The following is a 22,697-nucleotide window of genomic DNA, read 5'->3' as shown; positions in this document are numbered from 1 at the left end:
CCCCGGCAGCATTTAACAACACAAACTGGACTCTCACCCTAAGGCCATCAAACTCACACCCAGACCATGTTGGCCCAGGAGGTTCTGGGTATAGATGGAAGTACCAAATGGTTTTAGCTGAGCCTTAAGACACTGGGTGGAACTTCCAGTGGTACATCTGTTTTAAACCCAGCTGATGTGTCTCGGAGAGGACACAAATCGAAAGGCAATGATGCCAAAAGTCCCACTGAGATGCTCCTCACGCAGCTCTGTCCCCTCAGAGTGTGTACAGTGCATAAAATAACTGGGATACAAAAATAGCCGGCTGGAGTTTAGCGCTATGACAAAAACGTAGCTTTCCTTTTGTGTCAATTGAGACAGGCGCTGCGCACCAATGAGCTGCGGAGGAGGTGGCATATGCTAATGAGGGACAAATGTCCACTGATCGTGACCTTGAGGATCTGGCTATAAAGCAGGCCACATCTCAGCGAGGTGTCATTTGGTTCGTGTCCGTCCTGCGGGCAGCGGGCAGCTCGGTTTGGCTGGTTTTTACGCACCGTGTGGCTGAGCTTCAAAGACCTTTTGTTCCAGCCTCAGCTGTCACAGAGCTTAACTTTAGCTGATGTTTTTTTGTGCTGTACTTCTAATGTGGAGGTGGTGGGCCCGCGCGCTTCAAGACCAGACAGCTTCTGTCTCATCGCCACTTTTTTATTTTTTATTTTTCATCCAAAGTACCAAAACCCACCCCAGAGATTAAACCACCTACATGATCCGTTTTCTTACCAAAACAACGCGTCAACCCGTCGGTGCCTCCAGTCTCCTGGGTCGGACAGAAGCTGGCGCCATGTCGCGTTTTGACCTGAAGGAGTTTGGAGAAGCTGCGCTTTTACGCACAGCTGAGCTGGAGCTGCCGGCGGCGCGCGCTCCTTTTCCACGGTAGGCCGGAAACGGAGCGGGACTTCATGTTTACAATATTATCTGAAATTATTACAGTTTTGGATGCGATCTTAAATTTGTATTAACTGCTAATGATCTAAAAGCTTTTAGTGAGAATGAAATTATGGTTCAATGTTTTAAAAACTGAAATTAACACAGAACTGTTAAAAAGAAGTGAAATAACATGAGTAAATGTAACAAACGACTCCAAAATTAGACAATATAATTATAAAATTTAAATATAGCATTAATATTTCTTTACAATAATTAGTTGTATAACACTATACTCTGTAGTTTGTAAACAAATGCAACACAACTTCACTGTTGAATTTACTTCTCTTGTTTTATTTAGTGCAATTTCATTCTGTATATATTTAATATATTTACCTAAATGTTTCCATTAACTGTTAAATTTGTTATCTTACTTCAAATGTTTGACACTATTTTGGATTAGGCGGGATTTTGCTCACTCTGCTGTGTTGATATGTGAGAATCAAGACTGCATCTTTATTTTAAACAATGTTTTCCATTCAGACTGAGATCAAGAAGCACAAGGGAGAGAAAAATGTAAAGTTGTCACCAAAGATGAAAGGGTGAGTGTTCGTCCGAACTTGTACTTTGTTTGTAGTCCATCAGAGCTGAGTTTGATCTGTTCTTTTCTGTGCTCCGTCTCTTCAGAGCAAGTCAGCGGAGGACTCTGACATCCAGCAGACGAGTCTGACACTCCTCATGGAAGCATCTGAGCCTCCTGACGGCGGCCGGATGATTTATGGGAGTGTCTCCACATGGAGAGGTGGTAATACTTCCCCCCAATGTGCCCATGTTTCCTTCAGAGGCCGGATTAAATGACAAAGATCAGCTGTGAGCTGGAGTCATGTCAACCTGCAGGATGGTTTTGGGTCACGTATCACAGTCTGATGATGTCCTCCCGTCTCCTCAGAGCCACTCTGGACTCTTCTGTGTGACGGTGAGTTTAAAGAAAAACCTCCTTCGGTGGACGCCTCACATCCACTTATAGTGAGTGAAAAGGATTTTACAGCGTGTAAATGAACTGTTGCACCTGAAGCAGAACAGGAGAACTTGTTTAAGCTTTGATTTATAATTACTAAAATATTTGTTTTGTTTCCATTCAAACATAAAAAGAACTCAGTTTTTTAAATCAGATTCACATCTTAAATAGAAAAAGAAAATCCACAAAGGTTTGGGCTTTGACTGAAATTTACTCCTGATATTTTCTTTTTAGATTTTGAGACATGCAGTGAACCAGTTCTGTCACTTTTATTGTTTTTCCACCTTTTTTATTTTTACACCATCAGAGAATCCTGAACTACAAAATTAGCAACACAAAAAAAAATTATTTGTTGTTTGTGCAGCAGCTCCTTTGGGAAACAGCTGCCATAAGATTCAAGGCTGATGTGCAAACTTTTATTTTCTAATATCATGTTTTTTAAGTTTTTTGGTCATTTGTTTTATATCAAGAATCCCTAAGATTATTTCCTTTGTTTCGGGCCCAGACATCACCTGTTCTGTTGCACATTCATGTCTGTACAGTTTGTTGTTTTAAGACACTTTCTTCCTCATTTTCATCAGCACTTAAAAAGCTTTATTGTAAATGAAGAATTGTATTTTTTATTGACTTTGCTTTTTGTATTTTTAATATTGCTCCTGGCTCTTTTTTCGCTCTCTTTGTTATTTTCTGCGTTCACACCCCCTCATGTTCTAAACAGATTTTTTTAGTTTCTTTTTACACAACTTTATCACCCAGCTTCCAGTTTTCCCATGCAGTTTTTTTATTCTTCTTGTTGTTTTTTGAAAGCCTGATGCTTTTTATGATCCGACCCTCACATGTTCACGTTGTCTTTTTTTTTGCAGCCAGATCCTGCCAACAAGGACGAATTAAAACCTCTCAAAGTTAAATAAACTTTTAATACGACTCACCGTCTTAACTTTTTGTTTCCTTGCAGGTCAGTCGAAGTTTGGGAGATTAAATTACTGAAGCAAACAGCGACGGCGGCGTTGGTTGACGCCACAGCATCGGGAACAATAACTCTAATTTGTGAGTAAATGAAACCTAAATTGTGTTTTTGACATATTTACGCATTAACATGTTTTGTTTTGATTGATTTGCCTTTAGTTTCCAATTATTCCTCTTTCAGCAGCAGTTTAGGAACTATTTTAGGCCTACTGACAAACTGATCTCAGCTGATATTTATTTTTCACTAATCAGTAAATTTCTTATTAGATTTCACTTTTAATATGTGTTTAGAGAAAGAATCCAGAGAAATATCCCAGCAGCACGGTGAGGAAAAACCACCACATCTGTTGAATCATGTTGCAGAGGAAATCCTAAATGTTTGGTTGGTAAATGTGACTGCTGTGCCTGTTTTTTCCATCAGAACCTAGACGTTTCAGACATGCTGCCAGTGTTCTGGATCGCCTGCTCTCAGCGTGTGACCGCATGACGTAAGAGCGTTTTGTCTTTTCTCTGAGTGAGACACAGCACATTAGGCAGGTTTGCAAAGTTATGACATGACTTCACGGAGAAATATGCTTTTTGTCAAACAGTGTGACCCATAATGCGCTTTGATAAGTTGAAGTGTAATACTGCATCAGTTTGAGTCGAGAGAGAATCCACGCTGTTCTGTCGGTGGGTTCTGGTATTATTTGAGGCATAAAAGGTGCTCAGAATATCACGTTTCCTCTCAATCTTTCATCATAATACACACACAGAGCATCGTTAATATCCATGCTCTGTGTGTGTATTTCTGTGCGGCTTTAGTACGATCACGTGTTCAGATCCCTCCACGTCACCCGAACGCTTCGTAAAGTTCATTGCTGGGTTTGAGAAATTCGAAAGGAATTTTTCTACCTCTGTTTATCTGAAAAATGAATATGACTTGTTTTTAAACAGAGATCAAACAAGTGCTTTTTTGTAAGATTTGCTGCTTGTGACTGACTGTGATGAATCAGCAGGTTGGATCGCTGTAGCACATTTTCATGACTTCCATGCTGTTTCTGTTTTTGCTGCAGCTCCACAGTTTCATGCGTCAACATCAGGAGGAAGACAACAGAGAGGACATCGAATGTCCTGTGAGACAGGACTGTGGACCAGTAAAAGTCCTTCTTTTTGGACCATAGTCCAGCTTCCCCAGGTGAGCTCAACTGTGGTTCTGTTTCTGACTGTGACGACGGATTCAGACTGTCACTATGTTGGATTTTGTAGGAGACCGTGGGTTTTGGGTTTTGGAGCAATGGGATGGAGACAGTTAAGACTTGCAGTGATGTTTAGGGCAATGATCACATGAACATCACTTTAAGTCTGTGCTGGCTCCTTTCTCCTTCACATCAAGGATTTTCCACGTGAGTGACCCAGAATCATCAAGAGGAAAGTTTGACATGACGACTTTGTTTCTGTTTGCTAAAGGAGTTCTTCATTTTCTTTGAGATCAGTTGTCGAGATCATTTTAAACCTTAAAGAGCCAACTCCTAACAAAAGTCCTCTCATGGTGTTTTAGAGAAAAAGTAAAAAGACTGAAATCAAGTCAAACCCATTCATCCATTTTCTTTACTTACTCAGCAGTAACTGTGAGAGAGGCAGGGGACACGCTGGACAGGTCTGCCGTCCATCACAGGGACACATGGAGACAAACTCTCACTCACACTTAGGGACAGTTTAGAGTTGTCCACATGAAATATGATTCATTAAATCAGTATAATTGTATGTATATAACGCTAAATGTAAAAAAATAAGCCTAAAAGATTAAAATAAAAACAACTAATGGATCATATTGAATGTTTATCTTGATTTGATCCAAAGTAAAGAAAATTTAACCAAATTCTAATTTTGCCAGTTCTAAATACTGAGCAGTTTTATGTGATTAAATCTGCAATTATGACTGCATTTAATTTAGTTGAAAATTGAGTTTGATTCATAATGATCCCTCTGGTCTTCATGCAGATCTCGATTAAATCAGTTCTTCTGAATCACATTTTTTTATTTTGCTAAAGGCCCATCTGAGGACGTGCATTGCACATAATCCTAGGCTATAAATGTTACAGTGTACACTAATAATACTTAACTCTTGTCCCTACATAAATAAACAGTAAATGAAACATTGAGGACCTGCAGGACCAAAGTCCTGACTCTGCTGCAGAGCAGTGAGATTATAAGGATGGAGTTACTGCAGATAAGAAACCCAAGGTCAAAGAAATAAAAAATTAAGCAGGTGATTCTCTGTATTTAAAGTCCCTTTTTCATGTCACCGTGCTGCTCTTGGGGAGAGGAAAGTCCTTGAGCTGTAGCTCCCAGGAAGACGTCCTGCAGCAGTTGCTCGTCTGAACAGGTTTATTAGGAACACGCTCGGCCACGAGCCTCCAGCCTCTGATACACGACACCTTCGCCTTCACCGCCTGTAGGTATGAGCGGCACGCAAGGGCAATGTTATCGGCGTGTGTGAGGCGTGTGCTTGCCCTTGTACGGTCAGCAGGCATGTGTGTGGCCCTGCTGTTAATAAGGATTCGGGTCCCCCCGCCCCGCCCCACACACAGTCGCAGGTCTCTGGTCATTCTCTCCCTCAGCTCTTTCTAATTTAAACAATGTGGTTGGTGTCCTCAGAGCCAGGTGGTGACATGTGTCAAGTGGCAGCTGCTCAGGACCCTCCCTAAAAATACAGCCCCTGGTCCCCTCCCTGGATGCCCGATGGGCCCCTGGACCCTTTTGTCCCCAGCGCCTGCACTTCTAAGCGAGCGCATTGATGGGATATGTGGAGGATTAAAGCCGGTCGTCTGACTGAGGGACTTTGGGTCCTAAATAACCACAAACGCTCACCTTCGAGGGGCGCCCGGCGCAGAGACACGTCAAAAATGCAATCGCTACCCCCCTCCACCACCACGACAGTCATTCAGTCACCTCTCCCCCAGCATGTGTGCGCTCCCCCTCAAACCCTCCGAGCACCAGAGGAGAGCTCTGGACCGGTCTCTGGGCTCCTATTTCAAGCTGTGAAACGCCGTCCTACCCAGACTGACTCGGTCTGGCCTCGCTGTCACACGTCTAAAGCAGCGTCAGGTGTTTGATTTCATGTCTGATTAAATAGAACGGACAAGGCCGCTGCCGTCAGAAAAATCGAGGGCCAACAAGAAGCCAGTGAGTGGGGAAGTCCCGGGGAAATGTTTGTGACCTACTTTAGCTGAACGTTTGAAACTGAATGTTAGTTTACCATGATATGGGATGTTACTACAAATATAAACAGGAGGAACATGTATTCGGTACGTGTCCGAGTGTGCTTTTGTCTCTGTTAGAAAATATCTCGTGAACTACTTGACAGATATTAAATAAACCTGTCAGAAAGGAATCATTGGTTGGACCCTTTTAACCCCATTCGAGAAGGCCACCGCAGCTAACTGAGCATGGCAAACGCAAAAATGGTTGTAACTCGCGCCATTTTACAGATACTGGGCTAAAATTTAAAGTGGTGGTAGCTGAGACTCATCATCAACATATACTCTGTGGGCTAACACATCCCATGAGATCTCGTGATACAACATGGGGCAAAACGTGACTTTGACCTAAAAGACAAAGCAGTCATTTCTTATCATAAGATGACCTCAGTCTAAAACTGAAAGGCAGCGGGGGATATGCGTTCCTTCAAGGTCTGCTCGGTCTTTGATTATCTTTTTTTAATCCCTCCAAATTTAGCTGAAGGCTCAGTTCCCTTTTAGTCTCAGGCATTTTTTTCTCCAATATTTGATCAAACTGACGGGCTCTGAACTCCTGCTGGCAAATCTGAAACGCTGAGAACCAAGAGGACGCTTCAGAGATTGTTCCAAGCAGGTTGTTAGTTTCCGTGTCAAAACCTAAATCTGAAAACAAATAAATGAGTAGATTAAAAAAAAAAGAAAGATTATCTTTAATCTATTTCTGTTTCTGTCATTATTTCCAGAGAAACTCTGGTTCTGTGGAACCACCGGAGGTTCACTGCATCAAGAACGTGCTGAGGATGTTCTCAATAAATCAGAGCAGACAACGAGCTGCAGATCAGGACCTGTCTCTACAGCTCCAAGCAGTAAGTTTTTATTTTTATTTTTATGTACAAGTGTTCACTCGTTGAGCTTTCAGACCGAAGTAGTTCAGGACAGTCTGGTACTGAAGAGCGCTGTGAGCTTCTCATCAAAACTGAGACCCAGCTGGAGGTCACATTCGTAGAACATCACAGAGAGGCAGAGATTAGTGCTAACGTGCTCTCTAAGACGGACGGAGGACATGAACCATCCAGAGATAATCTGGTTTAAAGTTAAAAAAAAAAAAAAAGAGAAGCAGGTCCTAAAAACAAGGTGATCAAACTGGAAAAGCAGAGCAAGAAGTTCCTTTTCTCAGACTAGTACAAGTACCACTGGTGGTTCTTCTAGTGGTACTCAGAAGAAGCTTTGGTTTTAACTTTTTACAAGTTCAATTACAAGCTAAGTAACGATCATAAGCTAAACAGCAGAGATAGACAAAACAATGAGGAGTTCAGGCAAATAAGGTTATTTCCTTCAAGGAAACTACTTGAAACAGAACCGCGGAGAACATTTCAAGAACCCTTGTGGAAACTGGAGCTTGCCAGTGGTTACTTAACCAACCCCAGTGGAGTTTCTACAGGACCTGCGAGCAACAAAAGGTGCAAAGAAATTGGATTCAAGATGTTCTCAGCAGTGAACGCTTGAATCATCACATCTTAAACCCTTCAACTGGGTTTATGGTTCGGTCGTTTTTTCGTCTGCGTCGGTCTTGTTGTGGAGCTTGTATTTCTGTTTTCTGTTGTCTATCATTACGATAGTGAAGTTTAATAATATCTGAAGTGGTCCTGATCAGAGAAAAGTTGAAAAACCATTACCTTAATGGGGAAATAAAAGACATTAACAGCAAATAATTATTCCTTTTGTTGCTCCAGGCTTTCAAAGATGGCTGACAACGCTTGCAGGGGTGAAATAATGAAGCAGCTGTGAGATGGAGGAACTGAGAAAACACCTGGAGGAAGCAGGAGACATCCTGTCTGCTGAGAGAAACATCGACAGAGGCCACGACCCCAGACGTACAAAAGAAGCACGCCGACAGTGCTGCGGAGCGGAGCGAAGAGATCTGGAAGTCACTGAGACGCTGCAGCGGGAGAGGACAAACACCAAGATGGAGGATGTTGACCTAGGCTCACCTGTTGAGCTGCTCTTCAAAGAGAAAGTTCCAGGTCTTATTGTTGAAGACCCTGGCGTTTCCGAAGACACCCACAGAGATTTTTGACCTCTTTGATTAAATCCATGAGCATGAAGAAAAGATCCACCAAGAAGCAAAGCAAGCCTGTCCAGATTCTGCAGGAGGATCTGGCAAACAACATGCTGAAGTCCAGGGAGCTCCAGCAGGAGTCAGATGAGCCCAAGGAGGAGGTTGTTGTGATCCGACCGCAGGTTTACAACTTCTGCATGCACACCCAGGATCAGGTTAGCGGGGCTGGTCGACAGTTCATACTGAACAATGCTGCAGAATGGAATAACGTGACCTTTGAATGAAATTATTAAAATTAGCCAGCAGACCTCATAGGGACTAATTTTAGAAGTGTCTGGATGTAATCCTCTGTTTGAAAATGAACTCACAGCTGTCTCATGTGATCCCTCATGTGGTTCGGAGTAAATCTGGCACTCTGTTATCTTGTTGCTACTAAACATCTTTTTGTGCGTTTCAGCCCACCGAGCGACAAAAAGAGGAACGCCACGGTCAAACCAACAGATGTTAGCTGTGCACGAGATACACTTCAATAAAGATATTTAAACCATAAATGTGACTTTAGTTTTTGTTTGACATGGACAAAATAAACCTACTGCAGACGATTGTCTTTAATTGAGCAAGCATCCGATGATAATGAAAAGGTGAGGAGGATAAGGGTGAAATTTAAGTGGAAAAAGAAATAAAGTCCTTTGGTAGTTGGACACTAAAATGTTTAGATGAATGATATGCAGGCTGAGTGCTGAAGTCTGTTTTTCCTGTTGCCTTTTGCAGCAAACACCAGATATGATGCTGATCCTGGAGAGTCGTGTGATCAAACCACAACATTATCTGCTAAAGGCAATAATCACAAAACATGAGAAAACAACAGTGTTACACAACTAATTAATTAAACCTATAAGCATCACAACATGGGGAGTGTAACTTTAGGAAGTAAAAACAAATTATTTTTGAGCCCCATACTGCAAAAAATAAAACATATATATATATATATATATATATATATATATATATATATATATATATATATATATATATATATATTACTTCTTTAATAAATTAAATAAAAAACCAAACAAAGGTTTTTTTACCGTCTGCTAGTAACGCACTAAAGAGAGAAAAAATCTAACGTTTGGTCAGACTTTTAAAAAAGAGGGACAAACCGGTGATTTTATTTTATTTTTGCTCACCTTCAGGTCTTCATAAGGATCACACTTCAGCTCAGAAAAGCTTGAGCCAAAATTCGTGGGTTGTTGATCCAAAGAGCTTTCAACATTCATGCTATCCTACCACCGGCCAGCGTGGACACCTGGAGTCCATCCATCCATTTTCTTTTACCCGCTTCTGCTTTCCGGGTCGCGGGTCGCTGCTGCCTATCTCCAGCGGGCACTGTGTGAGACGGAGGACACCCTGGACAGGTCTCCAGTCCATCATAGAGACAAACGGGATGATTCAAACATGCATGTTTTTGGTCTGTGGGAGGAAACTGGAGTTCCTGGAGAAGCTAATAACAGACAAAGAAACAGCTCCACCAGAGGATCCTCCATCAAACCGTGCCGTTTGTTTTATGTATCCAACAAAGAACCTCTACGAGAATTAACCTGTTGGGTGTATTTACTTTGCTGCAAAACACAAGAAACTAACTGAAAGCCAAAGAACACTATCTGTAAAGCTAATTAAACACATTTTTAAAAGAATAAGCTGTTTGTATCCCCCATGCTGCACAACACAAGCAAAGCTCAGAGTCCGAGAGCCGCTGCGGAAACATTTACACAAACACGCATCGAGTCAGAAAATCCTGCAAGTAAATCTACACGTGTCTGATTTCATCTAAAGGATGTCAGGATTAAACACGAGTCACTGGTTTGTTTCGCACTTCTCTCGGACTCCACGTGTTTAAAACAAACGAGCAGCAGCTCATCTGCCAGCTTTTCTGAAGAGCAGCACATTCATGCTGAACTGAAAAACATGCGGATACCAATGGGTGGAACAATGAGTCTTATCGTAACACTAGCACCTGCATAGTTTATTTCTAAAGCATCTTTCACAAACATAAAATCAACTTCTGTTAGAGAATGAAAACAAGTTTAATGAACAAATGAATGAACATATATTAAACAGTAAAAACAAATATTCTGTGCAACATTTTATTCTACAGTTCATCCAGAGCTAAAAGCCATTGTTCTCAACAACATGAAAATAACTGGAGGAAAGATGAGTCCCTGGGTTAAGCTTTTGAAGCAAAAAACAATGAAGTTTTAGGCAGGAGGAACGCTTGGAGACACGAGAACCGTGTATGCCGGCCCTGCCACTGAATAAATGGGCCGAGTAGAGCCAGAAAGCACCAATCAACAGTAGCCACCTAATAAAACGAACCCACGAAGAGGTTAAATGATGCGCTTTAAAGAAGTCCCCTGCGAATTCTTTAATGTTACAGGTTTCCCCTCGGGTCAGGCAGTGGCGTGGCATGAAGTCAACAGATCATGAAAGTAGTGCGAAGAGAGAGGCTGGTGACTCCTGGCAGCCCTGTGACACACCATCCTGCACATCTGGGGGTCAATCTGTGGTCATTTTTTCAAATCAAGTCCATTTGAAGACAATCTTTTACCTACATATATTTGTTCAATCATACATATTTTTGATAGAATTCTGTATAGGCTATATAAAAGGCTCTATCTGATGTTCGCCTAAAGCAAACAATCAATACAGGTTTAGTTTTCCAAAGTCTCTTATTTGTCTATGATACCATCTAGACTGGGCACACGGGTTCCCCTTCTCTTTCTTTCAAAAAGAAAACAAAAAGAGCATTTTAACTTAGTGAAAAGACAACGGGCAGACAAACTCGCCGTCTGCTCTCAGCTGGGACGATGACCTTCATGCGAAGGTACTGACAGAAAACAGCCGAGTCTTTCAATCCACAACGCAGTCACAAAACTGCAAAACTGAAAGTTTCAGCTCGGCGGAGTCGTCACCAGCTTTGGGTGTCCGTGCTTCCTGCCCCCAGAGCGCAGAGTGGAGGTCAATCTTCCACCAGGTCTCTGTCCAGATCCATGAAGGGCTCGTCAATGTAACTCGCTATGGCACACCGAGAAGTCCTGTCTGAGCCCAGCAGTACCGACACCGTCTCCTTCCAGTAGCTGAACGGGATGCAGGAGCTCTGAGGAGAAAAACCACAGAAAGCTTACAAACTTACGAGGGTTTATTACCATTTGTTCAATATTATTTAAAGATTTGTTTAACAGGCTGAATACTTTAAACTAAGTTAGGTTGGTCTGATACAGGGAAAATCTGATAAAAAGTGTTTTCCCATCTTTTGCCACTTGGGGGCAGCAGAACAATCAAAAACACAACATGGAATCACACAATTTATTCTGTCTGCCAGACTCCATCCAACCACTGAAACATTAACAGTGATTCAACATTCATGTAGTAAATACACGTCATAACATTCACCCCGAATACCTGAAATAAAACAGACTCCTAAGCAGAGCTGAGAAAAAAAAAAGGAGTTCATAAAAGGTTAACTTATCATGACCTATTAGAAAGAAATCCCCAACTAATGCAGCGTTAACACGAATAAAAGCCACACTTCCTCACGGTCATCAGCACTACAGTGAGGAGGGTCCACCGTCTGAATCCACCTCAACTAATCCTGTGAAATTATACGTTTAAGGACAAATATAGTTATGAAGGAAACTTACAAATATTATTTGTAATACTCGTGAATGTGTATAGCCACAGAAACACACTTAGGGTTTTCTGTGTCAGAATAAACAAGACACGAAGTGCATTACAGCATTACGCTCACATTTCTGATCTGAGTCCAAGCCTAAGAAAAACAAAAGTAAAAGTTTTTCCATTACAACTGGCTGTGGGGTTGATTTTATCACATCGCTGCTTATCTTTAAAGCAGTAACACGACGTTTATTTAGTGTCTAAAATAAAGCGGCAGCTCATGAGTCTTCTGAGGTTCGCGGATCGGCTCGACGGGTTCTGAGCAACAGAGAGACGCTGTTAATAACTCTTTCACTGACTCAAAATGAGATACAGCAGGTCCGTGCACATCAGGAAAATAAATAACAAATACATTTGTGCTGGTGGCATGTCAAGCTTCAGTTAACGCCTAAATCCATTAATGGAAAAGAAGAATTCCCACAAAGCAAACAAAAAGAAAGCTGAAAGCAGCAAAGAACCCTGAGGGGGATCTGGGGCCTTGTGGATCGAACTGAAAGTTGGCCTAAAGACAAAATTTGAAAGTGCGTGCGCACAAAAATATTCAGGTTTATCAAACCGTGGACACACGTTTCTGCACACCTTTCCTTCAAACATCCCGATTTCCGTGGAACTGAGCGCACACGAGACGCCTCCATCTAAATATGCACATAGATGTAATCATGCCCTGTTTTCTGTGATTCTCCTCTCCCTGTGAGCCAAAATTATGTCTAGATGCAGAAAAATGAGGAAATGAGGAAATGAGGAAATTCGTGGAATGTGAGTCAGAGACGCTCCTAAATAAGGCAGTGGAGCATCAAAGCATATTTGGCACCCTGTCCTCTGGCATTTCAACCATGCAGTGTGAAACGCTGTGGGTGTCAGAGCAGCACATACCTGCAGAAGTAAAAAGTTGAAATGGTCAGACATAGACATGAAGATGGGAGTAAAATAAAGGATGGCTGCTCATCGCCTCTTATCCAATAATGTTAGACACCACTTTCTGCACGAGTTACACATGATTATTGTAAACGAATGAAGTAGATGTGCTGGCTGCACGCATTTGAGGCCGAGGCATTTCCAACTTCACGCATGTGTTTCATAACATAATTCCTGCAAACACAGAGGCACTCAGGAGCTTGGAGGCTTATTAAGTAATTAGCTGATGTTAAGAAATGAGTTGCTGCCCAACGACGGAGCGTTTCAGCCATGATGTAGGGGAATTTCACATACGGATGAGGCCGCCCCACACGGCTGGCGTGGTACGGCTCAGAGGCGACCGTGAAACACCCAACCTGTCAGCCAGCTCTCCCCAGCGAGGTTTTGAACTGGCGCCGGCAAAACACGGCTCCTCTAGTTTCCCCGTGTAGGGCTGGGGCCAGTTCAGCACAGAGGTTCAAGAGAATAGCCCTGAGACTCTGAATCAGATAAAAAGTCGGGATTCGTCATGTGGCAGCAGGTCGGTGTGATCTCTGAAAACACGCTGGCTCCCAATTCTTTCATTGGCTGTGTCCTCCAGCAGCACCATTGTTCTAGAATTACGTGCGACTTTACGTAGTTATTCATGACCACGTGTCATCGTCTACACCGTGTCCACGTTAGGAATCATCACACCTGACTTGTTCTGAATTAATATGCTGATCTGACACCGTTTCCTTCTCAGTGAGAGTAGGAGTGCTCCTCAGACAAATCACATCCATTTTCTGTTCGCCTCGGAAGCGTGCGGTCACCGATGTGTGTTCACACTTACGCAACACAAAAACAGACGAAACTTTTACAGTTTGAGGTCATTTGGTTCTTTTTTGAGCCGTGTCATGTCATGCTGAATGAGGTTAAATGTGGTTCAGTTTCATAGTTCGGGTTTAAACCATAAATGCTCAAACTTGTGAGAAAACGTGGTTCAGAAAACCGAATGAAGTCATATTTCAGTGATTAAGGTGAGCTTCAGTACTTTGTAGTCTGTTACTGTCATCTGAAACAGTTTGATGGCGTCCGCAGATTCTCACAGCAGGTCAACAGTGTGCATATATTTAGGCACACAATGTTCGTTTAAATATATTCCGACTTGAGCGTGGAACATGGCGTACGTACGAACTGTTGATAAAGAAGGCCCCTGGTCTGAATCATGACAGAGGGGCTTTGAGCGCCGTGGCTTCCTGGAGCTCACTGTCAGGCTGGGATGTGGCTAATAGCAGCAGGTGGTGCTGTTGGCAAGCCTCTAATCGAACAAGGAAATTTATTTAGGCTAGCGTTGTGATTAAGACTGAAAAATCAGGGTCAGATCAGATGTCACAAGTTAGACAAACGTCCTGAGAACAGTGCAGCTATCGAGTGTCACATATGTATGCATGAGAATCCAGCTTCAACATTCAGTTTTTTTTAGCATGTTCTACTTGCACAGAAAGCCAGACTTGACTGCACAAAAATACATAAAATAAATCACTCAGAAAACCATGAACAAGGCTGAAAATAAACAATGCATACTGGTCGTATCCGTTAATGCTTGATGCTAAATGTTTGTTTTTCAAACTTCTGTGAGCCAGCAGGGACAGAAACTCACGTTCTCCAGACAGGTGCTGTCTTTGTCCTTGTTGAGGTAGTGGCGCTGCCAGAAGCGCAGCAGGTTATGAAAGTTGTTGAGCAGGCAGCCGGGGTACTTCTCGGCATACTCCTTCTCCCGCAGGGCGTTTAGGTAGAAGGGCAGTTTAGCCTTTCTCCTGGCCAGCATCAAGATCACCAAACTGGTATTTAAACAGCTGACGTTCTCCTGGAGGGGGGCAAAAAGATGCAGCAGAGTTCAACGGAGCAGTTACGTACAATAAATATCTCACCTGTTGTAAATAACACTCTGAATGATAACACTCAGTTTGGAAAAACAACGCTCAAGTCTGACCGGACTGACGAGCTAACACAGCACTTCCGGCAGGAATTTTATAATTTTCTGCCAGAATAATCGTGTAATGTGAAATTTACAGCTGTGTAAAAACTGATAAAGTTTAAATGAACTGCTCTTAACTTCTGAGTTATTTAGAATTGGTCTCACCCACTCAGACTAGCTATTAGTTTGTAAACTGAGGTCATTCAAAAAGCTGTCTACAACAGGTAAGATAATAATAGTTCATAAGTGTTCCACAGCACCCCTCATCTAAACTATTGCTTTAAGTGTTAAAGTAGCCTGCTGAACTGTTTCTGATATCACCATAAGCTTGCATTAAATTGCTTCAAATTTACTTGACTAAATCACAACTTCTAAACGTGTCGAAGTGAAAGTAAAAAAACAGATTTCACCTGTGTGAGAGTTTGCACATTGATGATATTGATGAGTCGGAAGAGGAAAGACAGCCTGTTATCAACTCTGGCCACGTAGGACAACAAGCAGCACTCAGAGAGCACCTCCATCACTGGGTGGAGGAAAAACAAAACAAAAACAACAACATGATTTATTTGCATAAATGACAGCATTTCAGATTTGCTCAGAAGCTTCTTGACTTATAGAAAAGTCAGGAATAAAAAGAAGAAAATGTAAAAAAAAATACAACAACTAAATCTAAGAAGCCAAAAATCAACAGATAAAAACTGATCTGAGTGACGTTTTCCTTGAAGTAAGTCAGATTTACACGCCAACAAGCACTTAATCCCCTTTTACCTTTGACATCTTCAGTCTGGCTCTCAAACCGGTCCAAAGAAAGGACGATGCAGCGCACCAGCATGTTGGAGTCCACTAATGAGCTGTTAATCTGCGTCAGGAAGGCCTGAAACTAAAATAAATTATAAATATTGAACTCTATCAATAATGACCATTTAAAACAGTTTTCGCCTTTTAGGCCATTAGTCACATTTCTACAGATAATAATAAACAAGCCCAATGTGTGGAAGCAGAATAGCTTCATTGTAAAATGTACAAATATAAACCATTGTATCTTGTGGTGTTAATTACATTTACATCATGATGCTGTTTTTGTTGTGTATATAGATACACAACAACTATAGAGTAAAGTGTGTTTTTTACTGATACAAGCAACATCAAGGCTCTCAGATCAAATCTGTCTTATTTCAGGCAGTTTTAAAAACAGTGAAACAAACTGAATAGCACCTGAAATGTCTTTATGTAATCTTAATAAAAATTTATTTTTCATATATATATTTTATACTGCAAATACTTTTTTTCGACCCCATGAAGCCCTAACAAGTTTATATATTCTACCTTCTCTGGAGTGTTGACGTATTTGTTGAACCGTTTGAAGGCGTCGATGTTGAACTTCATGAGCTCTCCGAGCAGATCGAAGTAGCTCTGAAGGACGTCTCGAGACGTACAGCCGCTGTCGATGATACAGAACAGGATGTGCTGTCGACGGATGGAAGCACAAAATGAGAAGCCGTTCATACATTTCATCGGGACTATTTTTACAGATGACAACAATGAGTAGCTGTAGTTTTACCTCTAATAGCCCTCTCTTTAGAAGGAACATTTGATCTGCATAAGATGTTGCTCCTCTGAGAAAACTTTCCACTGCCCTCGCCTGCCAGAACCTGGATTTTTAAATATAAAAACAGAATCAGTAAACGAGCAAACAGAGCCTCAGTGTGAAGAGGTTTGAAAAAACCTTGTGTTAAATAACAACCACACCATCTTTGATACTGACCTGAAAGATGAGTCAGGAGGCTCCCTCTTCATCACAGTGAGGAGGCGCGTGAGGAGACCCTTCTTACCGTCACAAACTAAGCTTCTGTCTGTGTTGACCAGAGCTTCCACCTCTGGGATGTTAGCCTTCATGGATATGGCACTCAGCTCATTCAGCTCCTGATTATTGAGGAGCAGATACTTGTTCCTGAAAGACAGACAACATATTAATGAGATGCGAAGATTAAACCGGAAGTCAGTGAAACGAAGGGCACTTACTCGTGGTGATCACTGAAGCTTTGAAGTAGTCGCAAAAACTGGATTTTAAAGGATATTTCCTGTGTAATTAAAAGAAACAGTGATTATTTTAAAATGTAATAAGCTTTAAAGAAGCACAGAGTTTTGTTTTGTTAGTGTTTTAGGTAGTTCATACGGGACTACAGTCACAGTTTTCGTTCTGGCCGTGCACCACGTGATTTGAGGCTGTGTATTTCCTCCAGATGAGCTTGTCAAACAAGTTATTGAGACCCGGGATGAGACGGAACTCAGCCAGCATCTTGTGAACCTACAAAAAAACAAACAAAACACGGGTCAGAGACAAAGTTCGACCTTGTTGGAGCACGACAAGTGCTCACCTCCAAACAAAAAAAAGGCAAACGTACCTGATTCCTCTGTCGGCCCATAAGAAGAACACAGAGCACATAGAGCACTTCCACTTTATACATGATCTCGTGGACAATCTTCATGGACTGAGGCAGCCTGTGTCTCAGGGGGCTGGTGGCCAGGGAACTCTCATCTGATGACTCTAAACGTTTAAAGAAATAAACAGATAAATACCATTTATAAAATTCACAAGATTCAAGCAACAGCAACAACAAAACAAAGGTCTTACCTGTGTTGCTTTGCTCAGCCTCCTCGGTGGCCATCTGCATGAGAGCATCAAGAACCAGAGCATTGTCCAGCCATGTGTACCAGTCCTCCAGCTCCTGCAGGAAATTAGCTCCAGTGGCTTCAGAAACCTTCCTGGTGGCCAGTTTACACAGACGCTCGATGAAGCCAGGGATGTTCAGAAGAGTGACTGTAAGAAAAGTGCTTTTATTGTTCAGTAACAAATCTATTATTTAAGCGACACTTAAAGCTTTTGTTGTGCAGAAGGGACAACCTACCCTGGTTGACCTCGGCCCGTGACGGACTGGCATTGCGCTTCTGCTGTGCGTTTTTGGCCAATAAGGTGTGCTTGTCATCATTCCCTATATCAGGTTCTGAGATGGTGACAGACAGGATGCGGCAGAAGTTGGCCAGCTGCTGCTGGTCGAAGCTTTGGACCAGGCCCGACAGATTTGGGATCCCGTCTAACTGGATCATCTCCTACAGATAAAACAGACGCAGAGTCATCAAATGATTGTGTAGATTCTCAGGCATCTACGACATGGTAATGCTAAAAAATTAAATAAAAAGGAAACTAGACTTCTTTTTTAAGACTTGTAGATGTTTTGCTTTTCATCCAGAAAACTTATTTTATTTCAAAGAATTAAATAATTGCCTTTAATTTGTCAGCTGCCTTCAATTCAAGGCAGCACAGGATCATTTAAAAGTGAATGTCAGCATTTATTTTTTCCAAGACTGTAAAATGTAGCACCAATATTACTATATAAAATTTTATATTCTAGAGATTTCAAAGACGTTTTAAACCTAGATGTTCTGCAGAATTAATTTAAAATTAATCATTTCTAAATGCTTGTCATCATGTTGAATCAGTAAGTATTTGCAGTGTCATTAGTGTCTATCACAGTGTTTACTACCACTGCTACTACTATGATGTTGTACTTGCAAAAATAAAGGTTAATACTAGTAAAATTTGAGAGAATTTGATTAAAAAGGTTGGATTTTTCTAAGAAATTGGTAAAAAAAAAAAGTTTCACCACAGTGAGCAAAATGACACATATACAAGAATATAAAGTTACTGGAACAGATGATTTATATTAAAAAGGACAAAAAAGGAGACCTTCAATTTATAAACAGTTACTAAACTTACCAAAAGCTGTTGCTTTACAAAAACAATTTCAAGAGCCCCATAAGGTTTACAAGTTTCTTCTTCTCATTAATTCTGAAGTGCAACACTGACCTTTTTTACTCCTAGAATATCTTCAATAAGAGTTGCAGTCTGCAGGAAGGTCTTCTTGTTCGTCATCAGGGTGAAGAGAAACAAAACAAAATCATCCCTCGCTGCCAGGCTCTTTGTCACCCCCTCAGTCTATGAATGCAAAGAAGAAACTGCTCGTTTTTTACATTTCTACTAACTGCAATAATAACTTGTGTGAGAAATATGCTTTAAAATAATACACACGTTAAACTGGTATGAAAGTTCTCTAACATTATCTAGTACTTTTAAAAGAATTAAAAGATACTTACACATATACAACAATTGTAAAGAACACTAAGGCAGTCTTTAACCAAGTCATCATTCACTGCTGTAACAGGAGCACAGATGTTAGAACGAGTTTCATAAAAATGAGACCAATTATCTTTACTGAAATATAGTTTCACTCGTCAGAAAACAGACAAAGGCAAATTTAAAATATAAGTCCGACTCACTTTTAGGCATTTTCTTCTGCAGAGTTAGCGTGGGTCTCATCAAGATCTCCACAAGCAGCTAAAAAAAAAAAAAGGAGTTAGAAATAAATACAGTCTTTACTTTACTGGAGTCTCAGTAAGTCACAGCTGAGTCTTAAACGAGTCTCAACAAGACGTTCCAAGCATCAAACCTTAACACGGTCAAACTTACATCAACTCCACCAAAAAGGTCAAAGGTGTAGGTGTTGGGGAAGGTGGATTCCTGAGCAGTCTTCCTGTCTTCTGTGACAAAGGACATGGCCTCCATAGAGAGCTGCGATGATAACACCTGATGAAGAAACAGGTTTGTATTAAGGTGCTTTCAGCGAGTGGTCACTAAAACTTTTAACTCCGTTGTGTCAATGTGCTAAACAAACGCTGCGTACCTTGAGAAAGCTGTGAGCGTGGGAGAGGTCACTGTTGGGGTCGCTGCTCTCATAGAGCTTCTGAAGCAGAACGGGGATGCCATGCCACTTGGCCCGTTTGTCCCTCTCCTGGAGCAGGCCTCCCGGGAGCTGCAACACGCACAACACACAACTTTAAATATGACAACATGAATACTGAAAAAGGGACAACCATTTCCTGCAAGAGAGGTTTTTATTTTTTTAATTTTAACTACAATATTTTGCATAGACAGAGTTTAATGCCAAGTTAAAAAAAGAACAAAGCTCTAGATGACTACTGGAACCAAAAAACAAAACCGTCCAAACAATTTCCTGCAAGATCTAAAACTATAATCATTTGACAGATGATAAAAGCCTAAAAATTCAAACACACTGCAAGAAGATGCAACATTTTTAACTGCCCCGCTTCCCTTTAACATACTGAACTGAGATTTTAAGCATTTAGCACACACACAGAGGACACTTCTTATTACCTGAAGTATTTCTGGTTTCAATCTGACTGTGGAAACACTTTGATGTTTTTCTTTTTGTTATAATTAAAAAACCCTCAACTACAATGCAGTTTTATGTATACAGGCTGAAAAGGAAGCAATAACCCCTCCTTTTCTTGATTCCTAAAAGAAACAGAATCTCATGACACTGAACATTCATTATATATATATTTTAAAATCTTTATTTAACCAGGCAAATGTCACTGAGATCACAGATCTCTCTTTAAGGGAGGCCTGGGAAGGCAAACTAAACACGTATGTTTTTGGACTGTGGGAGGAAACCAGAGAAAACCCACACAAACAGGAGGAGAACATGCAAACTCCACACAGAAAGACCCCAGATCCAACCCGGGGCTCGAACCCAGGACCTTCTTGCTGTGAGAGAACAGTGCTAACCACTAATCCATCAAATGTGTAGTACTGCAAAAAAGAAACTTTATCTAACACTGTATTTCCTCTGTGAAAAAAAACAAGTTCATCTTCCAAATAATGCTTTTATTGCTTAGAAATTCTTGAAATCAGTGTTCCTGCACCAAGTGACACTCAGAAGAACTGCTGAAATTTGGCGTTTTATGCAAACCAGCTCACCAAACTCTTCAAAGTAACATATTCAGTGAACATTAACAGATACTCAGTGAATATTAACTTAAGAGGAAGCAGATATGCAGTGGCTGACAGAGATTGTGTGGCATTAACAGATTCAGTAAAATAATTCAGCAACACAATTTGTGCAGCACTTGCGCAACTTAGTCTTACATTTTGTGATGACAGTGTTTCCTAAGTATATCCTATTGTTTTATTGGGGTGTAGACACGGTCATAAATATGAAAAGCTACTTGTCAACAATCATCACCTTATTTTATGCATATATACACACAAGAGTGACACAGTTATAACTATAACAGAAACTTCACTGTAAGTCACTTTTTATAGCATAAACAGGTCACTTGAAATATATTTTTAAATACCATAGAATTTTAAACTCAATAACACTGTAAAGCTCTTTTAAAATGTTATAATAGTGCAATCTTTACAGCTACAAAACTAGCAAAAAGTAAGAAAATCTATTGCAGTAAATGATCAGGAAAAAAGGGCACAGGTGTACGTAAAGACTTGAGACTTTGGCGTTTTTTGCAAAACCTGCTGAACAAAAATACTACTTGAGTAACAACTACTGTAAACAATCGTTTGAGAGGAAACAAAAAAAAAGTTTTTATACCGGCCAGGCAGCAGCTTTGAGGCACCCTTTTATGGAAACGAGTTATTGTGGTTCGTGCGTCATTACGTCATCACCCGAGCTCAGCTGCGTTAGCTCCGTTTGCTAGCATTAGCAAAATGTTACTGCGGTTAGTTAGGCGTTATAAGCATTTCTAAACTTATTCTGTGAGCTCTTTAGGAACACCGACATCCATCTGTAGGACAGTGAAAAATAAAATCTGAATACTTTAACCCAATCTCATAATACACCTCACCAAGCCGGGGCATTCTTGCTAAGCTAGCGATGAGCTAACAACAAAAGATCCATTTGGACCGGAGGTTTCAGTGCAGTTGCTGTCACGATAACGTTTTTCAGATTGTCAGCGATAAAATATTGTTCCCAGTTAATCGTTTGTAGCGGATATCTAGTTCGGAAACCCTCCGTGAGGTTCCGTAAGACCAATTGGACAGGGGCGACCGTATCTTCAGCTACAGCGTCTTCGTTTTCAGGCTCGACTCCAAGCGCAAGTCCCTGGTCTCAGCCGTCCAACTTTCGGACGTGTTACCTGTCGAAACAGGAGCCGCTTCTCTTACCTGAGTTCCTCGACTGAAACCATTGCCGGTAATTTTACTGGACGTGAACTTTGTGACTATGTTGCTGTTGCAGGTTCTTCGTTTTCCTCCAGTACAAGTGAACTCGGACCCTACAAGCGTCGCCATTATTTCTTCTTCCTGAACCGTTCAGGCAGGAAAGAGGAGGCTTTGATACACAGCTGAGGGCGGTGTGGCGCCACCTGCTGGTGGAGGAGGGGCGCTGCAGGGTTTACCGTGATGCTGTTTTGGTTTAAATATCTTTAGAGTTGTTCATAGAAGTGAAAACTCACACAGCACGGACTAATTATGATATATAGTAAGAAATATTAGCTTTAAAGTAATAAATATGTACAATCCCAAGTCCAAAAAAAAGACTTTTTGGATGCAAATAAAAACACAATATGTCTAGCAAATCTCATAAACCCATATTTTATTAACAATGGAACATACTAAACGCATCAAATCTTAAAACTAAAAATTATTATTTTATTTTTTTTAAAAAAAGGTAATTTAGATTTTAATGGCAGCAACTCAGATTTAAAAAGTTGGGTCAGAGGCAACAAAAGGCTGTAAAATAAGTGCCATGAATAAGAAATAAATGGTGGAGCATTTTGCAAATAATAAGGTTAATTGGCAACAGGTCAGTAAGATAACCAGGTCTGATTCTGTTCTGGACATCACTTAGTAGCTCATGAATACTTCCAGAGATCTGTAAACACAGTTCACTGTACCATCCATAAATGATGGTTAAAGTGATATCTGGCAAAGAAGAAGCTGTCTGTGAACACATCTATGAATACTGCTCTCTTCTCTGGACCAAAGCTAACTTAAAATGGACTGAGAGCAAAGAGGAGAACTGTTCTGTGGTCAGATGAATCAGAATGAGAAATTCTGTTTGG

The 22,697-nt window shown here is 41.1% G+C and overlaps 1 protein-coding gene and 1 long non-coding RNA gene across 3 annotated transcripts; one reads left to right on the top strand and one right to left on the bottom strand.

Annotated features, from left to right (window-relative positions):
- The first annotated feature begins 481 nt into the window (after positions 1-481).
- Positions 482-8,961, top strand: LOC108244373. Of its 2 annotated transcripts, XR_001808924.3 has the most exons (9): positions 482-915; positions 1,450-1,508; positions 1,594-1,882; positions 2,880-2,971; positions 3,312-3,378; positions 3,946-4,067; positions 6,855-6,977; positions 7,845-8,385; positions 8,628-8,961. It is a non-coding gene; the product is annotated as an uncharacterized LOC108244373 (long non-coding RNA). The 2 variants fall into 2 exon arrangements; XR_001808923.3 differs by having other exon boundaries at positions 7,845-8,629.
- Positions 8,962-10,230: 1,269 nt separating this feature from the next.
- On the bottom strand, positions 10,231-21,962 carry trpc4apa (transient receptor potential cation channel, subfamily C, member 4 associated protein a). Its single transcript, XM_017430600.3, has 18 exons — positions 21,799-21,962; positions 19,499-19,627; positions 19,285-19,401; positions 19,095-19,152; positions 18,912-18,970; positions 18,625-18,753; positions 17,666-17,867; positions 17,392-17,577; positions 17,162-17,304; positions 16,933-17,064; positions 16,779-16,837; positions 16,522-16,707; positions 16,318-16,408; positions 16,083-16,223; positions 15,525-15,636; positions 15,167-15,279; positions 14,439-14,645; positions 10,231-11,324 (listed from the first exon to the last, which is right to left on the bottom strand). Exons 1-18 carry the CDS (start codon positions 21,922-21,924, stop codon positions 11,187-11,189), a joined length of 2,328 nt encoding a protein of 775 aa, XP_017286089.1. The 5' UTR covers positions 21,925-21,962; the 3' UTR covers positions 10,231-11,186.
- Between the last annotated feature and the right edge of the window lie 735 nt (positions 21,963-22,697).

This window comes from Kryptolebias marmoratus, linkage group LG4 (genome assembly GCF_001649575.2).
Source record: "Kryptolebias marmoratus isolate JLee-2015 linkage group LG4, ASM164957v2, whole genome shotgun sequence".
Taxonomy (NCBI): domain Eukaryota; kingdom Metazoa; phylum Chordata; class Actinopteri; order Cyprinodontiformes; family Rivulidae; genus Kryptolebias; species Kryptolebias marmoratus.
The sequence above is the reverse complement of the archived record's forward strand: the minus strand, read 5'-3'. Positions and strand labels throughout refer to the sequence as shown.